A 17,033-nucleotide genomic window follows, 5' to 3' on the forward strand; every position below is an offset into this window, starting at 1 on the left:
TAACTAGAGTGCTCGCAGAAGATGGAGAGGAGTCAGACACCGGTCCCAAACCCTCCTCTCCTGAGCTGGGCTTGCCCCCTCGCTCGCTCTCCGTCGCCCAGCGGGAGGTGGTGGGGAGGGTGTCGGAAAGCCTGGCCTTGTCTCATGCCTCTCCTGCCACTTCCAGCTGGATGTCGTTATCGCAGACCTGGACGGCGGGACAGTGAACGTCCCCGAGTGTGTCCATATCTCCCTGCTCCCTGAACCTCTGCTCCAGCAGACCCGGGAAGCCCTCTCCATGGTGAGTGCTGCAGCCGTTCCCCGTCTGCAGGCTGCAAACACCTCAGGAATGGTGCACATTTCCAAGGGGGGCTGGGGACGGAGCAGCAGGGACTCTTCTGAGAGCAGAGGTCCTTATCTCGGGGTCCTGCTGACCATGGCCCAGGGGACCTCTCCTGATCCTGATGGCCTCTGGCCCAGGGGACCTCTCCTGATCCTGATGGCCTCTGGCACATGGCAGTGCTGGAGGGGGGTGGTTCTGCCAAAGGTTTCTGGGAATCAGGCGGCTGGCTCCCAGCCTGTGGGCAGGAAGCAGCTGCGGCCCTGAAGCTTTTCTGGCTGCTCGCGTGTTCTCGGAGAGCGCCGGCCATGCGAGAGCCTACCCAGGACAGCCGCGCCAAACAAATGCTGCGCGCCTCAGCTTCTGCTCCTCGCCCGTGGCTGGGGGCAGCGGGGGGGCTGGTTCTGTCGCAGCCCCGCTGTGCTGAGCCCCCGGCCCTCCCGCGGCGTGCGTCTCCCCCTTCCCCCTGCCCTCAGCCCGCCGAGCTGTCCCCGGGGTCTGCACTCCGGGCAGCGGGGCTTCACGAGGAAGGGTCAGGCCTCCTTTGTACGGCAGAGTGTTCTCTGATACCTGGTGGTTCCAGCCCTGTACGTTTGTTTCCAGGCTCCTCGGACCTTTTCTGTGGGTGCTGTTGGGTTTCTGGGGAATGCCGCTCGCTTTTTCCAGCTGTGAAGGCAGAGTTCCCCCCGGGCCAGGGCTGAGCGTGCTTTGTGCCTTGTCTGTGCAGGTCTTGGACCCAGAGCTGGAGGTGGCAGATCTCGCATTCCCCCCTTCAACGATTTCTGCCTCTTCTCTCAAAATGCAGGTGAGTGGAGCGGGGAGGAAGGGGGACCCCTCCTGGGAGGCTGCCGTCCCTGCTGGACACCCCGTTTCTTGGGCATGGAGTGGACAGGCACGATTTCAGGCCTGTCTCCATCTTGGTGTTGCTGAGGTTAAGAGGCAAAGCGCAATACTGCCAGGACACCGAGGCCGCAGCTCCAAGCCGCGGCCTGGGAGCCAGCAGTGCCGTTTCAGTAGCTGGCCCGTGGACAGGGGCTGCCGGGTTTGCTGCCGCGCTGGAGCAGGGGCTGGAGGCAGACACCGAACGTTTGGGCGCTTGAGCAAACCCCAGGGCTGTGGGAGCTCCCTTTTCCTCTGCGTGCAGCGTCGGGGATGCTGCGAAGGGGAGGCAGAGCAGTGAATCCAGCCTGCCATGTCCCTTTTTCCCTGGAATCTGTGCCGAGTTTCCTGCCCTGCTCAGCAGATGCTGACCCCGACACGTGGTTTGATCCCCTCGCCTCTGTGCTGGGTGTCAACTCCTGCCCCCGTGAGCTGGCTCATCCGCAGCCTCTGCCTGACCACGCTGTCCTTCCCTCTTTGCAGGATAAGGAGATCCGTGCCGTCTTCCTCCGCTTGTTTGCACAGCTGCTTCAGGGCTATCGCTGGTGTCTGCACATCATCCGCATCCATCCCGAGCCGGTCATCCGATTCCATAAGGTGAGGTGCCGGCCCGAGCACACACGCCGGGGGTCTGCCAGCCTGGCTCTGCTCTGAGAGGGGAGGCAGCTGCCGGAGGGGAAGGAGCCGCTGCTGGGAGCGGTGCGACGGGGAAGGGAGGGAGCCTCCGGGGCCTGGCCAGCGAGGGAGGGCAGGGGACATGTTTCTGCAGTGACTTGGCTCCCTCTGCTTGATGGCCGCCTGTCCACGCGGCAGAATTGTGCCCTATGGAATAAGTCTTTTCCAGGTGGGTTGGGCGGAGGTTGGGACAAGTTGATCTGTGAAGAGGTTTGCACAAATACAGCTGTATCTAGAAGACGGTTCTGTGTTTCCAGCAAGTGACCTCTCCTACATCGCTCCCGGGTCCACCTGCATCCCTTGTTTGTCCTTGACTGTCCCAAGGTCTTGGGGGTCAGATAGCGCTTCCCTGTTTATGCCTGTGTGTGGTCAGATGCACTGCAGCTGGCGTCCCGTGTGCCTGGCGTCAAGCGGCCTTTGAGGCTCACAGAAGGCGTCCCTCCCCTCCTGGCCTGGAGCTGGGGATTTTCTTAAGATCTGGGGAGAGGAAGGAGGCAGGGCCTGCCTTCCCCGGCGCGTCTGGAGCGTTAGCTGTACCAGAAAGGCTGGCAGGGCAGGGAGAGCAGGGAAAAGCTTGAAGAGTTTGGGCATCCATGGAGGAGACCAACAGACGGGGAGCAAGAGTAGAGGGACTCGAGCGTTGCGGCTTGGCGCAGCCACGTCACGCAGCCCTGCCCTGCCCGCTGCGTGCTCCGGGTCACTGAGGACAGGCAGGCAGGAGCCTTCCTGCTGCCTGCGCCTTCCCGCTCTGCCCAGCCTGCCACAAGGTCGAGGGGGCAACACCTTGTACCCACAAAAGGGTGCCCGGAGAGTGCGTGTGGGCGTGCAGGGCCTGGGCTCATGCATCACCAGTGCTGCTCTGCGCTGGAATATGTTGGTGGAAGTTGGGTGGGAGCATTGATCTGCTGGAGGGTAGGAAAGGCCCTGCAGAGGGCCCTGGCCAGGCTGGGGCGATGGGCCCAGGCACTGGGTGAGGGTCAGCAAGGCTCAGGGCCGGGTCCTGCACTGGGGGCACAGCAACCCCAGGCACCGCTGCAGGCGTGGGGAGGAGCGGCTGGGAGCTGCCCGGCGGGAAAGGGCCTGGGGGGGGTGGTCGACAGCCGCTGAACATGAGCCAGCAGTGTGCCCAGGTGGCCAAGAGGGCCAATGGCATCCTGGCCTGTATCAGGAATGGTGTGGCCAGCAGGAGCAGGGCAGGGATCGTCCCCCTGTGCTGGGCACTGGGGAGGCCGCCCCTCGAATGCTGTGCTCAGCGCTGGGCCCCTCACCCCAAGGCGGCCATGGAAGGGCTGGAGCGTGGCCAGAGCAGGGCAGCGAGGCTGGGGCAGGGGCTGGAGCCCAAGGCTGGGGAGGAGCGGCTGGGGGAGCTGGGGGGGCTCAGCCTGGAGAAGAGGAGGCTGAGGGGAGCCCTCATCGCTCTCTGTAACTGCCTGAAAGGAGGCTGGAGCCGGGGGGGTCGGTCTCTTCTCCCCAGGAACAAGCGATGGGACGAGAGGGAACGGCCTCAAGCTGCGCCAGGGCAGGGTTAGGTTGGGTATTAGGAAAAATTCCTTCCCGGAGAGAGTGGTCAGGCCCTGGCCCAGGCTGCCCAGGGCAGGGGGGCAATCACAGTCCCTGGAAGTGCTCAAAAAACGCGTGGATGTGGTGGTTAGGGACAGGGTTTGGAGGTGGACCTGGCGGTTTGGTTAACGGTTGGACTCGATCTCAGGGGTCCTTTCCAACCTTAACGATTCTGATTCTGTGTGCTCTGGTCTCTGTCATTTAAAGTCAGCAGCGTGTTCATAAGGGTTTTGAGCTATATTTTTATGCTCGGTAAAGATTCCTGACAGGTGCCTGACAAAGATTCAGTAGTTCCATAAAATCATGAACGTGCAGTAAGCATGGGAAAATGCCCTTTCATAAAACTGCTATAAAATGAATAAAGTATAAGGAACTTCCATTTCATAAAATCATTCTGTGCAGCACCAGCGTTCAGTACAAAATAGCCCGAATTTCACTTACTCAGCTGCTTTGGTCACAGCAGCATCTGCGCCTCTCTCACAGCGGGTTTAGGGCCACGGGACTCAGCAATCCGTGTTCGGGTGCAGTGCCCGTGGCTCCAGCACCGAGCCCTGCGCCTCTTGGCTCCTTCCCCTGGGAAGGGGCTGGTCCGGCAGCTCCGCAGAGCGGTGAGGAGGGCGAGCGTGGGTGGCACAGTGGTCCGGAGGTCCGTAGCGTCGTCGGGGCTGTGGGTGAGCGGTCCCTGCCGTAGCACCCTCGTCCCGTCCCACCCAGTGAGTCAGTGTGCAGCGAGCGGGCGAGGGTGTTTGGAGGAGCAAAAGCTGTTCCCCAGCGGCTGCTCCTGGAGGCACGTGGTGTGCCGCAGCCGGCGGTTCACGGGTGGGACGAGCTCCCACACTCATCTGCCGAGGGCAGAGTCCTAAGGGCTTTCTGCAGATGCAGGAAACCTGGTGCTTCGGGCTGCCTTTGTGGCGCTGGTGAGAGGCTCCTTCAAAGCCACGGCTGGGGAAGAGGTGGGGTGAACAAGCCTTGTTCAGGATGAGGTCCTTGTCACAGCTGCCAGATGGACAGCTGTGTACCACACAGTGCCACAGACAGTGCCACGCAGCTGTGGCCCCTGCGTCCCCACCTCCCCCGGGGTGCACGCCGGGGCTGATGCCGGTGCTCTTCGCTTGCCACCGAGCGTGTCCTGCGCCTCTTGCTGCCACGGGCCAGAGGTTTCTGTGCAAACCCTGTCCCTGCGCCTGCATGGGACAGGGAAGGAGATGGCGTGGTCCCACTGCTGCATGGGCACCTGTCCTTCGCTGCGGTAATGGTGTCACCCATGCTGCCACGTCAGCCGGGATGACTGATGCCTGGACGGCGCTGCTGACGGTGCGCACTCTCCCCTCTTCCAGGCAGCCTTCCTTGGGCAGAGGGGACTGATGGAGGATGACTTCCTCACCAAGGTACTGGAGGGTATGGCGTTCGCTGGCTTCGTGACCGAGCGGGGGGCCCCGTACCGCTCGATCGACCTGTTTGATGAGGTAAGCGGCAGTTTGGGAACAGCACACCCTGCCCCACCATCCTGTGCGTCCTTGTTCCACTCAGCTCTCCCTGCCCCTTGTGGGACTCAGCCGGGGGTGCCGTGACGCTCCGGCTGCAGCGTTGCACTGGGGGACGGAGCCGGGGTATGGGAAGGGTGGCCGGGTCCTGCCTAGCAGGCAGCCGCTCCTCTCACCCGTCCCTTCTTCTCCCAGCTTGTGGCTTATGAAGTGAAGCGCATGCGCGCAGAAGAGGGGAACAAGCAGAAAATACTGCGGCACATCAAGGAGCTGGCGGAGAAACTTTACAAAAACGTGAGTCCTGGAGGCCCGAGCGCAGGAGGGGGAACCTGGCCGGAGGTGGGTACAGGGCAGGGAGGGCCTGGGTCGGAGCCCCGGTCGGTCTGTCCTCCCTCCGTAAGCTCTTGCTGGAGCTGATGCTTGCAGTGCGCGATCCTGTCCCACCCTGCGCTGTCCCATGCGGCAGGGCACCTGCTGGTGGGCCCAGAAGTGTCTGGCCTGGCGTGAGCTGCTCCCAGCAGTGGGATTCCTCGCTTTCAGGTGGCCTGGGCACCAGGCACTCCATGCCTTTGCTCTGGAGCAGCCTCTGCGCTTGTTGTCTGATCCAGGCCAGGCCAGCAAAGGTCGTCTGAAAGCAGAGCAGCGCCTGCGGGCTCTCGGCCGTCTCCGGACGGAGCTCCTGAATGGTGCTTTCCTCGCTGCTGTGTTCAGGGCCAAAGTGAGCTGTCCCCGTGGCTCCTGGGAGCAGAGCGTGCTGGCACTGCTGCCCCGACCGCCTGCCCTCAGGGCTGCAGGTTTCTGGGGGCTGTAGAGCGTTTGGCCTCAGAGCAGCAGCGGTTGCTAAACGATGCCTCGCGGGGCCTCCTGCCCTGGGAAAGGACACATGATGGCCGCATGCCTGAAAAGAAGCTGTCTTTGCTGTGCCAGGAGAACCCGTACCCCGCGGTGACCATGCACAAGGTGCAGAAGCCCACGGAAGGCTGTCACCTGCGCCTCCACCAGAAGCCTTTTCCCCGTTTGGATGAGGGGACGGTGCAGTGGATCATCGACCAGGCCACTGCGAAGCTGCAGACGGCTCCTCCTGCTGTGAAGGCAGAGAAGAAATGCATGGTGCCATCAGGACCCCCCATTGGTATGTGTGCGCGGAGGGCCTTTCCCTGCCATGAGAAACCCTGCTTAGGAGGAGCTTTACTGTGGTGCAGCTGGCTGCCTTTCACACTACGGCACATCTGAAGGTCCCACGTGAGCAAAACATGGGTAGGGCTGCTGTCTTGGGGAAGCAGCAGCGCTGTCCCCGTTAGCTTCTGCCCCTCGGGCTGCTTAGAGCCCCCTGGAGTCTCTCAGCCAGCATGAGGGGATGGCTGAAGACCCCGTAGTGTTCTTCCATCGTGAGCTCTTGGAGCCTAGAGCCCTGCCCACGCGGAGCAGGGGAGGGGGCACCCATCTCTCCCCACCCAGGGGCGAAAGCCCTGCCCTGACTGAACTAACGGGTGATTCTCTCCCCAGCTGCCATCATGGAGCGCAACGGCAATGCCCTGGCCAACAGCGCCCGTCGCCTGGAGGTGGTCAGGAACTGCATCACCTACGTCTTTGAGAACAAGATGTTAGAAGCCAAAAAGGTGAGAGAGGCTCTTGAGGAGCCGGTGGTTGAGGGGAGGAGAGGGGAGGTTGCTCTGCCTCTCCTCCATGGCAGGCTGGAGAGGACGTTCCCTGCCCACGTCCAGATCGTTGCTGACCAGCTCTGTTCCCATATGTTCACGTGTTCTCTCAGCGCTGTTCCTCCTTGTTGTGTGTCCCTGGGCTTTTGGCTGATCGCTCCACTGCGTCAGCTTAGCACTATTTCTGCATCTCCCAGTGCCCCCCGGGGTCTGTCCCGTGGAGATAACCAGGCTGGGGACCCCCCCGGGGCTGTGCTCCAGCTGGCCAGACCTGGGATTTTGCCTTGCCTCCACGTGCGAGTGCGGATGAGCTGTCTGTAAACACCCTGGTGTCAGCCAAGACAGTCAGAACGTGAAGCCCCTCCTGCACCTCCTTGTTGCGGGCTGCCCTTGAACTCACCATCTGACCAGAGCTCCGCTGGGCCCCGTCTTTCTACTCCATGACTTCTTCTTTCCTCTGCAGTTATTCCCTGCTGTGCTGCGCGCCATGAAGGGCCGAGCAGCCAGGCACTGCCTGACCCAGGAGCTGAACCTGCACGTGCAGCAGAACCGGGCAGTGCTGGATCACCAGCAGTTTGATTTCATAATCCGCATGATGAACTGCTGTTTGCAGGTAGGAGAGGGCTGGGAGAGCGTGTCTCTCGGGAAGGAGCTTGTCTCCCCTTGTGGGAGACAGCATGGTGCCAGGATTGGAGTAGGTCTGGGAGTCTGCAGTGAATCCTCTTGTAACCTCCACTCTCTTCCCCAGGACTGCACTGCCATGGACGAGCACGGGATTGCAGCCGCTCTCTTGCCACTGGTCACCGCTTTCTGCCGAGTGAGTATCTGCAGTGGCCGGACCCCCTGTACAGCCCTCGCGGACTCAGAACTCCTCGGGGGCCGCAGAGGCCAGCAGGCGGAAGGACCGGGAGCCAGTGAGGGCAGGTTGTCCCCTTGGTGCTTCTCGGGGTAGAGGGTCCTGTTCAGTAGCTTCCAACCACTCGCAAGGTGGTCAGGCTGGCTGCGCCGGTCTCTGGGCCCAAGGCTCCCAAGGTGGCTGGAACACCTGCGGGAAAGGTGCTCAGAAACTGAGGCTGCTCTGAAGTGCCAGCTTGATCTGTCGGTCAAGCTGGGCTGACATAAAATTCTGCCTCCCGTAAAGCATCTGTAGCATGAGGCCCTGCGGGGCTCTGGGTGGGTGCTGGGCAAAGCAGAAGAGTTTGCCAGGAATGCTTGGAGCAGCTCTGACGCAGGTGTCCCTCCCACCAGCCCAAGGGTGCGTTGCCTTTCCCAGCAACAGGCTAGAGCAAGGAGAGGAGAGCTTGGCACAAAGGCAAAGTTGGTATGAAATTCTCTTCCACCTCTCTTCCTCAGAAACTGAGCCCGGGCATCACGCAGTTTGCCTACAGCTGCGTGCAGGAGCACGTGGTGTGGACCAACATCCAGTTCTGGGAGGCCATGTTCTACTGCGATGTGCAGAACCACATCCGAGCCTTGTACCTGGACAACAACGAGGAGAACCACACGGATGAGGTGAGGAGGTGACAACGGTGCCCTGGTCCACAGGCTGGTAAGGTTGCTGAATGAGCCTGAGGTTCTGGGAGATCCTGTGGGAACAGTGGGGTGAGGGCTGGCAGGTCTCCTGCCCATGCAGACGACTGACGTCTCCTTCCAACTCCATCAGGAGAGCACGGAGGGGCCGCAGGAAGCCAAGTCTGCCCTGGAGATAGCATCGGAGCAGCTGAGGCTCTGGCCCACCATGAGCCGAGAGAAACAGCAGGAGCTGATCCAGAAGGAGGAGAGCACTGTTTTCAGCCAGGCCATCCACTACGCCAACCGCATGAGCTACCTGCTGCTGCCTCTCGACACCAGCAAGAACCGCCTGCTACGCAGCTCTGGGCTGGGGGACGTGGAGAGTGTCAGCAACAGCTTCGTCACCAACAGGTAAGCGGGGCTGGAAAGCTTGGCATGGCCATGCTGCAGGGACGCCAGAGCAGCCTGAGAAGGGGACAGGAGCTCCTTGGTGCCGTACCTGGGGCATCTGGGTCGTTCAGCTGCCGTCAGGATTGATGCAGGTTGCAGTGCCCAAGGGCATTTGATATCAAGAGTGGAAGCTCTCCTGGGTTCATATCAGGAGTAGAAACTCCCTTGGGTTCTGCCTGGCGTGGGTTACAGCAGAGCAGAGAGATGTTCTGGGTTAACTCTTCCCTACTGTACGGCAGCATCGCTGGCAGCGTGGCTGAGAGCTATGACACAGAAAGTGGATTTGAGGATGCAGAGAGTTCTGACGTGGCCAACTACGTGGTGCGATTCATCAACCGCTTTGTGGACAAAGTCTGCACGGAGAGCGGGGTGACCAACGAGCACCTCAAGGGGCTGCATGTCATGATCCCTGGTAAGATGCGGTGCGGCGGTGCTGGGGAAGGGGTGGCCGTGTGATCTCCCTGGGGATCCTTCCAGATGAGCTCGGGGGTCTGCTCAAGAGGAAGTTCTGCGAGAAGCAGTGGGAAGGCCAAGCGAAGGCGCACAGAGCGCTACAGGGCGGGTTGGCAGCGCGATGGGTGGTGTGTGGGGCAGGACTTGCTTGCAGTCTCTAACTTCATGTTTGTCCACAGATATTGTGCAGATGCACATAGAGACACTGGATGCTGTGCACAGGGAGAGCAAGAGGCTTCCTCCCATCCAGAAGGTAGGGGCCTGGCCCGCTGCAGCGGGGGGGAAGGTTCTGGTGCTGTGTGGGGCTATCAGGTCCCCTTCCGCAGTCTGCATGGGCCTGAGCTTCCTATTGTACATCCCCGTAGCCAAAGCTGCTGCGCCCCAACCTGTTGGTGGGTGAGGAGTGCGTGATGGAGGGGCTCCGTGTGTACCTCATGCCTGATGGACGGGAGGAAGCTGCTGGAGGGAATATTGGTGGTCCACCTCTCCTCCCCGCGGAAGGAGCCATCTTCCTCACCACTTACCGCATCATCTTCAAAGGCACTCCCACGGACCCTCTGGGTAAGGGTTTGTGTGCACCACAGCCTCTGTCTTCAGGGGTTTGTAATGCCTGGGGAGGGGGTGGCTGGTAGCTCTCCCAGAGCAGTGGCTGCAGCTCATCTTGCTGCAGGGGCTGATGATAAGGGCCTCCGGTGGTTGCCTTGGGCGAGTGACCAGCCAGCACTGGGACTTGCTGGGGGTTGCTGCAACCACCACAAGCTTGGTGATTGCCTCCGGTACTACAAAAGGGGTGGTTGCTCTTGCTCTCCACCTTTGGTAGGTGATAAATTACTCATGCCCATCCTAGCCATCATCTACAAGTCGCCGTGGGCTGGCTGTAGGATGTCTGACCTGTTTCTGGCCGCCTTATCCTATGGGGGTGTCTGTGGTGATGGCCACCGGGAGCGGCCCAGCGTGGCCTGGCCTTGTGCTGGGCTGTGGCTAACCTGTTCCCATGCTTGTGCCCAGTGGGGGAGCAGGTGGTGATCCGATCCTTCCCCATCGCCTCACTGACCAAAGAGAAGAAGATCAATATCCAGGCTCAGGCGGATCAGTTCATCCAGGAGGGCTTGCAGCTGCGCTCGTGCACATTCCAGGTGAGACCGCGGGCTGCTCCTTTGTCTCGTGCTGTCTCAGCTGGGGAGCACGTTGCTGGTGAGACCCAGCAGGTACGTGGCCGTGGCTGGCACCGTCCCTTGAGATGAGGCACTTGCTGCCCGGGCTGACGTGGTTTGGGGGTAGTTTTCCTGAAGGGACCAAAGACAACCCCTGTAGCAGATGACAGTGCACCCGAGGGGACGGAGACGGAGGCCCCCTTGCACAGGAAGGAGTAGGCTGTGGTCTGTAGAGTCACAGAGGGGTTTGGGTTGGAAGGGACCTTAAAGATCGTCCAGTTCAAACCCCTGCCACGGGCAGGGCCACCTTCCACCAGCCCAGGTTGCTCAAAGCCCCGTCCAGCCTGGCCTTGAACACTGCCAGGGACGGGGCTTCCCCAGCTTCTCTGCGCAGCCTGTGCCAGTGCCTCACAGTAAAGAATTTCTTCCTAATATCTAACCGAGTCTACCCTTTTTCAGTTTAAAACCATTACACCTCATAGAATCACAGGAGGCTTCGGGATGGAAGGGACCTTTAAAGGTCATCTGGTCCAACGCCCCTGCCATGGGCAGGGACATCTTCACCTAGATCAGGGTGCTCAGAGCCCCGTCCAGCCTGGCCTTGAATGTTTCCAGGGATGGGGCATCTCCCACCTCTCTGGGCAACCCCTTCCAGTGTTTCACCACCCTCATCGTGAAAAATTTTTTCCTTGCGTTTAGTCTAAATCTGCCCTCGTCCTATCACTACGCTCCCTGATAAAGGGTGTCCCCACACGGCACCCTGGGAGCTGGTTCTGCAAAACCTTGTAGCAGGTTCTGGGGAGAGAAATACAGCAGGGAGAGATGTCACGATGCGAGCAGTTATTCAGCATTTTACATCTTTGAGAGACTTGTGGAGGTAGAGCAATGCTGGGAGGAGAGCACCTAAAACGCCGTCTGCTCCTTCCTGCCCGTCTTGCATGCTCGGAGCCGCGGTGAGCGGGTGCTGGGGACATCGCAGGAGCAGCAGTGCCGGGTACGGAGCGGTCTCCAGGAGGAAGGAGCATGGGACAGAGTAACTGGCACGGCGGGACAGACAGGACAGCCTGGCCTGTGCCCGTTGCAGTCCCTGCTCCCGACTGGGATCCGAGCTCTGCCCTGTGCGGTGGGAGGAGCCCTTCCCAGTCCCCTGGCCCAGCCGTGCTGAGCACGCCGTGACCGACCCTTCAGCCTGCTCTCTGCTCTTCCTGCAGTTGCTGAAGATTGCCTTCGATGAGGAGGTGGCTTCAGACAGTGCTGAGGTCTTCAGGAAGCACCTGCACAAGCTGCGCTACCCTCAGCACGTGCGCGGCACCTTCGCCTTCACCGTGGGCCAGTCACCCAAGCAAGCCATGCAGCCCAAGGCCAAGGAGAAGAACCCCTCGCTCAGGTACCCGTGCCGTGGGGAGAACAGCACGTGGGATGCACTTGATCCTTGCAGGCACTGCAGGGCTTCTCCTCTCCCTCCTCCAGCCCACCCAGCAGAGAGCCACGAGCAGGGGTCACTCAGGAAAAGCTGGGGCACAGAGTCCTGAGCTGGAGGTCAGGGTCCCTGAGCCGACCTTGCTCGGACCTCTCCTTGCACAGGATCTCCACTTGTCTCTGGGAGGGGCCGTGCTGCGTGTCCGGCAGCAGCCTCCTAACCCCGCGCAGAGCACCGGTCAAACTTGGGAAGCAGGGCATTTGCTTCAGTGGCATTCCCTGCCCCGTTGCCCAGGCCAAAACCGCGCAAGCCCCGAGGAGGCGTCTCGCGGGAGAGGTTCCAGTGGGCACGAGAGAGCAGCCTCTGCTGCGCCGGAGGACAGGGAGCGCTGCGGGGCAGCGGCAAAGCTCTGTGCGTGGTGCTGACCTGCGGCCAGACCCTGCTCCTGCGCTCGGTGGCTAGGTTAAGCAACTCTGTAGTGCTGGGGTCTGGTTGCTGCTGTGTTCGCGCTTGGTGTGCCCTGGAGTCTAAGCGTCTCTCCCGTGTGTTTGTGACTCAGCTCCCAGCAGGTGACCGATATGTTCCAGGGCCTGACAGTGGGGGTCATGTCCCTTGGGCACCTTGGCCATTCAACCACGTAAGATGCCTTCACCCTGGGCAGGAGCTTGCGAGGTGGCATTGGCTCAGGCTGCAGCCTTCACTGCTCCCAGGGTTTCTTCTCACCTGCTCTGCATGCGACCGGGGCTATGGGCTTGTCACTCGGGGAATGCCCTTTTCCAGGCTGCCGGCCAGGTTTGGGGTGCACGCTCTCACCATCGCAGCATCGTGGCCTCCGGAGGCCGTCATCCCAGTGCTCCGTGGCACTCCGGTGGATCCCAGGACGTGCTGAGGGAGCTGTGCCTGTACCACTAACCTCCAGAGACCTCTAGAGCTGCCGAGCCCAGCTCTGGGCCTGGGCACAGCCTCAGAAGTCTGTCTGAACTTGCGAGATGTGCTTTGTCACCCCCCTCCAAGTCTGCTTCCAGTGCCCCACACTATCTGCAAATCTTGTTCCTCCGGTTAGAGAGCCCTCCCATTCCTACCCTCCGTACCTGAGCGTTTGTTCTCAGGACAGCCTTCTTCCTCCGTCCTAAGGCTTTCCCTCCCTCGGTAAATGTAGGGAGCAGTTGGATTCCCTCACCGTCTGCTTTGCAGAGCAAACCGAGGCTCCTCCTAGGCTCACTCTGGCCCCTGTCTTGATAAGGTGAATTTCTAGAAACCTTGGCATCAGCGTAGCTGTTACCCTGGGTTGGACATGGCCCCTTCCCTGGCTGATGCATAGCCCACATCTCCTTTATTTGTTCCGCTTTGAGCCCAGGGGCTCACCGAGGCGGTGATGAGCGTGAGGCATGTGGGCAGGCCATTCCTGCCTTCAGGAATTCCTGCCTTCTGGAGCTCTGTTGTGTGGAGCCTGTTCTGACCATGCAGCCCAGTCACCCGTGGGTTTTGGAAGGTCTGCCTTCCCTGCTTTCCCCAGGAGTGGCCAAGCCCAGCTGTGCTCTCCCTGTCCCTTATGTGGCACCGAGCAGGTCACCTCCGCAAGCTGCCTCCCCTCTGCCCAGGGAGGAGCAGCCCTGAGTCCCCGCTGGGCTGGCAGCGTCCCTGCGGTGGATCCCCTGGCCCCTGCCATGAGCTGGAGCCCAGCTCCTCTGGGGACGAGCCAGATCTCTGCCTGTGGGAGCTCCGACGCGGAGGTGATGGTGTTAGAGCCCGGGACAAGTCTGGCGTCCCCTTGGGTCTGGAGGCTGGGGCGCCTGCTCGGCCTGGCTGCCCCGTCCAGCCTCCCCGGGCACCCGCCTCCCCCCAGGGGAAGGCAAACGCTGCGGGCTCTGGCTCGGTGCCCTCTCGCAGCTGAGGAATCGGCTCCTCCCCGCTGGGGAGCTTGCAGGTGACGTCTCTCCTCCTGTGGTGACAGTGACTTTGACCCTGTGCCTGTAGCCGGTGGTGAGGGATGCTCCTGTCTCTGCTTTGCTCTCGGTGTGACTGAGTGTTGGTGTCTCTAACCCTTCGGGGGCTGCTTTTCTGGCCGCGCTGGGCTGTGGTCACGCACGTGCGGGAGGTGGTGTCAGCTGGCCTCAACCTCTTCTCTGGTTCCAGGACACTCTCCAAAAACCTGGTGAAAAATGCCAAGAAAACAATCGGCCGCCAGTACGTGACGCGAAAGAAATACACGCCGCCTGCGTGGGAGCAGCGGAGCAGCCAGCACTTCGCAGAGGACAACGAGGATGAGATCTCAGGTCGGGAGCACCCTGAGCAGGGAAGGGAGGCTGTGGGGAGCGGGGCGTATGCTGGAGCAGGAGCATCTGCCAGCTGGGAGAGGTCTTGGCCATCGCTCTGCAGGGGAGCAGGCGTGAGAGCTTCCCTGCTGTAGAGGATTGCCGCCACGGTCTCCTCTCCCAGTTCTCGATGGTCCGCCAGCTCTCATCTGCTGGTGGTGGCCAGTCAGCAACTCAACATCCTCCCAATACCTAGCGAGCCTGAGAGGAGGGAGTTCTTTGGTCTGTGGCCACAGCTCCTCAGATGAAAAGTCACAGATTTAAGCTGCAGCAAGGCAGGTTAGGTTAGACGTGAGAAGAGCTTGACTGGTTTGAGAGTTACAAAAGACTGGAAGGGACAGGAGTCCTCTCGTTGCAACGCTGCAGGCGTGGGGAGGAGCGGCTGGGAGCTGCCTGGTGGGAAAGGGCCTGGGGGTGGTGGTCGACAGCCGCTGAACACGAGCCAGCAGTGTGCCCAGGTGGCCAAGAGGGCCAATGGCATCCTGGCCTGTATCAGGAACGGTGTGGCCAGCAGGAGCAGGGAGGTGATGGTGCCCCTGTGCTGGGCACTGGTGAGGCCGCCCCTCGAATGCTGTGCTCAGCGCTGGGCCCCTCACCCCAAGGCGGCCATGGAGGGGCTGGAGCGTGGCCAGAGCAGGGCAGCGAGGCTGGGGCAGGGGCTGGAGCCCAAGGCTGGGGAGGAGCGGCTGGGGGAGCTGGGGGGGCTCAGCCTGGAGAAGAGGAGGCTGAGGGGAGCCCTCATCGCTCTCTGCAACTGCCTGAAAGGAGGCTGGAGCCGGGGGGGTCGGTCTCTTCTCCCCAGGAACAAGCGATGGGACGAGAGGGAACGGCCTCAGGCTGCGCCAGGGCAGGGTTAGGTTGGATATCAGGAAAAACTTCTTCCCCGAAAGGGCTGTCAGGCCCTGGCCCAGGCTGCCCAGGGCAGGGGCTGAGTCTCCATCCCTGGAGGGATTTAAAAGCTGGTTTGGGACATGGTTTAGTGGTGGGCTTGGCAGTGCTGGGTTAACGGTTGGACTCGATGATCTTAAGGGTCTTTTCCAACCTTAACGATTCTGTGAGTCTATGATTCTAAGATCCCAGCCTTCCCAGGTGGGAGGGCCTGTCAGAGAAGATGTGGTGGATGGGGTTTAGGGCTTCAGTGGGGAGCAGTGTCTGCAGGGACCAGTCCCTCCTGCCGCATGTGGGGCTGCTCCGGCAGACTGGACATGGCTGATTTTGGATCTTTCCTTCTGCTCACCGAGATACTTTGGATCCTGCTCCTTTTGTTCGCTCCCCAGTTCGTTTGCAGTGCTTTTCAGCTCAAGGTCTGCCGCAACGTTACAGGCCCCCGCTGTGCCCATCATTTAAGTTATTAGCAAAAATGCCAGCTGCATTCAGGCCCAGAAGAGATGCCTTTGAGGTTCGTTGTTGTCCTCCAGTTCTGGTATTAGGAAATGCTTTAGGAGCGTTAGGAGAGCCGCCTGCGGAGGGCAGCCACCAAGGTTGTGTCCACCGGACAGTGATTTTGCCTGGATGGAAGTGTCCCGGGCTGAAAGCCTCACTGGGGCCGAGGTTTCGCTCACATTGCCCCCCTCTCCCAGGAGGTTGCTCTCCTCTGAGGGAGGAGATGAGAGGAGTGCGATGGGGCAGCTCTGGACAGATCTGTGTTGGGCTGTTCCTCATTTCTCAGTGGTATCAAGTGATGCAAAAGCACCAAAAAAATCTGTTCTAACGTCAGTACCCAGGCAGCTGACTTTTTTGTGCTTTTAACCTCACAAGTAAAGGCTCTCGCCCCAAAGGCCGGTGCCCAGCAGCTGAGCTCTCCCGTTACAGGTGAAGGTGGTGGGAGGGAGCTCCTGCCCTGCCGTGTCTCTGCCGGCTTCGGAGATGCCTCCGGCCCGGCCATCTCCCCCAGCTGCACCTGGGACACCATGGCTGTGCTGAGGGCGGACCCAGACTCCCCTTTGTCTCCGCAGTGTCTGAAGAGATGGACAGAAGCACTTTGACCCCCACCACCACCATCAAACCTTCGGACAAGATGACCATCAACCACCTGGTGGAGCGAGCCTGCTGCCGCGACTACCAGCGGATGGGGCTGGGCACCCTCAGCAGCAGCCTCACTCGCTCCAAGAACGAGCCCTTCCGCATCTCCACCGTGAACCGCATGTACGCCATTTGCCGGAGGTGAGCCTCAGCTGAGGAGGGGGGTCCGCAGGGTCGGGAGAGGACAGCGGGGGTCTTCCCTGCTTTGTGGGAGCTGGGGGGGGCCGTGCTGCCCCCCACTGGGCTCTGCAGAGTCTCTGCTCTCTCCTGCAGCTACCCCGGCCTGCTCATCGTGCCACAGAGCATCCAGGACAACACGATCCAGCGGATCTCCCGCTGCTACCGCCAGAACCGCTTCCCCGTGGTGTGCTGGCGAAACTCCCGCACCAAGGCCGTGCTGCTGCGCTCGGGGGGGCTGCACGGCAAGGGCGTTGTGGGCCTCTTCAAGTCCCAGAATGCCCCCACCGCAGGTGCCCATCCCCTCCACCCCTGCGCAGCGCCTGTGCCGGGAGCGGGCTGCAGACCCCTCCTCGGGTCTCGTGCTGGTGGCGGAGTGGTGATGCTCGTGGCTTTCCTCCTAGGCCCCTCGCAGACAGACTCCACCAGTTTGGAGCAGGAGAAATACCTGCAGGCCGTGATCAACTCCATGCCGCACTACGCCGATGCCAGCGGGCGCAACACGCTCAGTGGCTTCACCTCCGCGCACATGAGCAGCTCAGGTGAGGAGCTCGGTGACAGGCTGCAGCGCAGTGGGGACGCAGGAGGGCTCATGGTCGTGTGTGCGGGGCCCCAGCCGTGGGTCGTGCTGTCCGTCCCAGAGCCCGGGCAGCCAGGTGAGCCGCTGTGCCCGGCCTCCCACATCAGAGGAGGCAGCAGAGCCTTCCCAGCGTGCTTTCCAGAGCTCTCAGCGCTGGCTGGGCCTCCGTGGCTGGTGGTGGGGATGGGTTTTGGGAAACCTAGTGGCCCTGGACCTGCGAGCACTGGGAGCCCCAGAGGCGCTCGCTGAGGACCAGTGGGGACAGACCCCGCTAGCTGAGATCTCGGCACCGATTGCACCCCAGCGCAGCGGGCAGCGGTGCTCGGGGTCTGTTGTGGGAAGCCTCGGTAAGTCTCTGCCTCCATTGCTCTCCGA

At 61.4% G+C, this 17,033-nt stretch overlaps 1 protein-coding gene across 5 annotated transcripts in view; it reads left to right on the top strand.

Annotated features, from left to right (window-relative positions):
• The window catches only part of SBF1 (SET binding factor 1), a 90,574-nt gene that overhangs the window by 65,548 nt on the left and 7,993 nt on the right, over positions 1-17,033 (top strand). For 4 of the 5 annotated variants that reach the window (XM_087767674.1, XM_087767675.1, XM_087767676.1 and 1 more), the window contains exons 9-28: positions 167-280; positions 1,047-1,124; positions 1,682-1,795; positions 4,771-4,899; positions 5,113-5,211; positions 5,845-6,049; positions 6,424-6,536; positions 7,039-7,188; positions 7,324-7,392; positions 7,929-8,087; positions 8,239-8,498; positions 8,777-8,949; positions 9,170-9,243; positions 9,356-9,551; positions 9,999-10,126; positions 11,356-11,531; positions 13,701-13,840; positions 15,835-16,042; positions 16,175-16,371; positions 16,483-16,620. In XM_087767674.1, coding sequence (XP_087623800.1) covers positions 167-280; positions 1,047-1,124; positions 1,682-1,795; positions 4,771-4,899; positions 5,113-5,211; positions 5,845-6,049; positions 6,424-6,536; positions 7,039-7,188; positions 7,324-7,392; positions 7,929-8,087; positions 8,239-8,498; positions 8,777-8,949; positions 9,170-9,243; positions 9,356-9,551; positions 9,999-10,126; positions 11,356-11,531; positions 13,701-13,840; positions 15,835-16,042; positions 16,175-16,371; positions 16,483-16,620 — 2,920 coding nt within the window. Of the gene's footprint in view, positions 1-166; positions 281-1,046; positions 1,125-1,681; positions 1,796-4,770; positions 4,900-5,112; positions 5,212-5,844; positions 6,050-6,423; positions 6,537-7,038; positions 7,189-7,323; positions 7,393-7,928; positions 8,088-8,238; positions 8,499-8,776; positions 8,950-9,169; positions 9,244-9,355; positions 9,552-9,998; positions 10,127-11,355; positions 11,532-12,123; positions 12,202-13,700; positions 13,841-15,834; positions 16,043-16,174; positions 16,372-16,482; positions 16,621-17,033 lie in introns of all 5 variants that reach the window. The other variant, XM_087767678.1, reaches the window with a different exon arrangement.

Source organism: Nipponia nippon, unplaced genomic scaffold, assembly GCF_047370975.1.
Source record: "Nipponia nippon isolate SJK-2023a ecotype South Korea unplaced genomic scaffold, ASM4737097v1 scaffold_3, whole genome shotgun sequence".
Taxonomy (NCBI): domain Eukaryota; kingdom Metazoa; phylum Chordata; class Aves; order Pelecaniformes; family Threskiornithidae; genus Nipponia; species Nipponia nippon.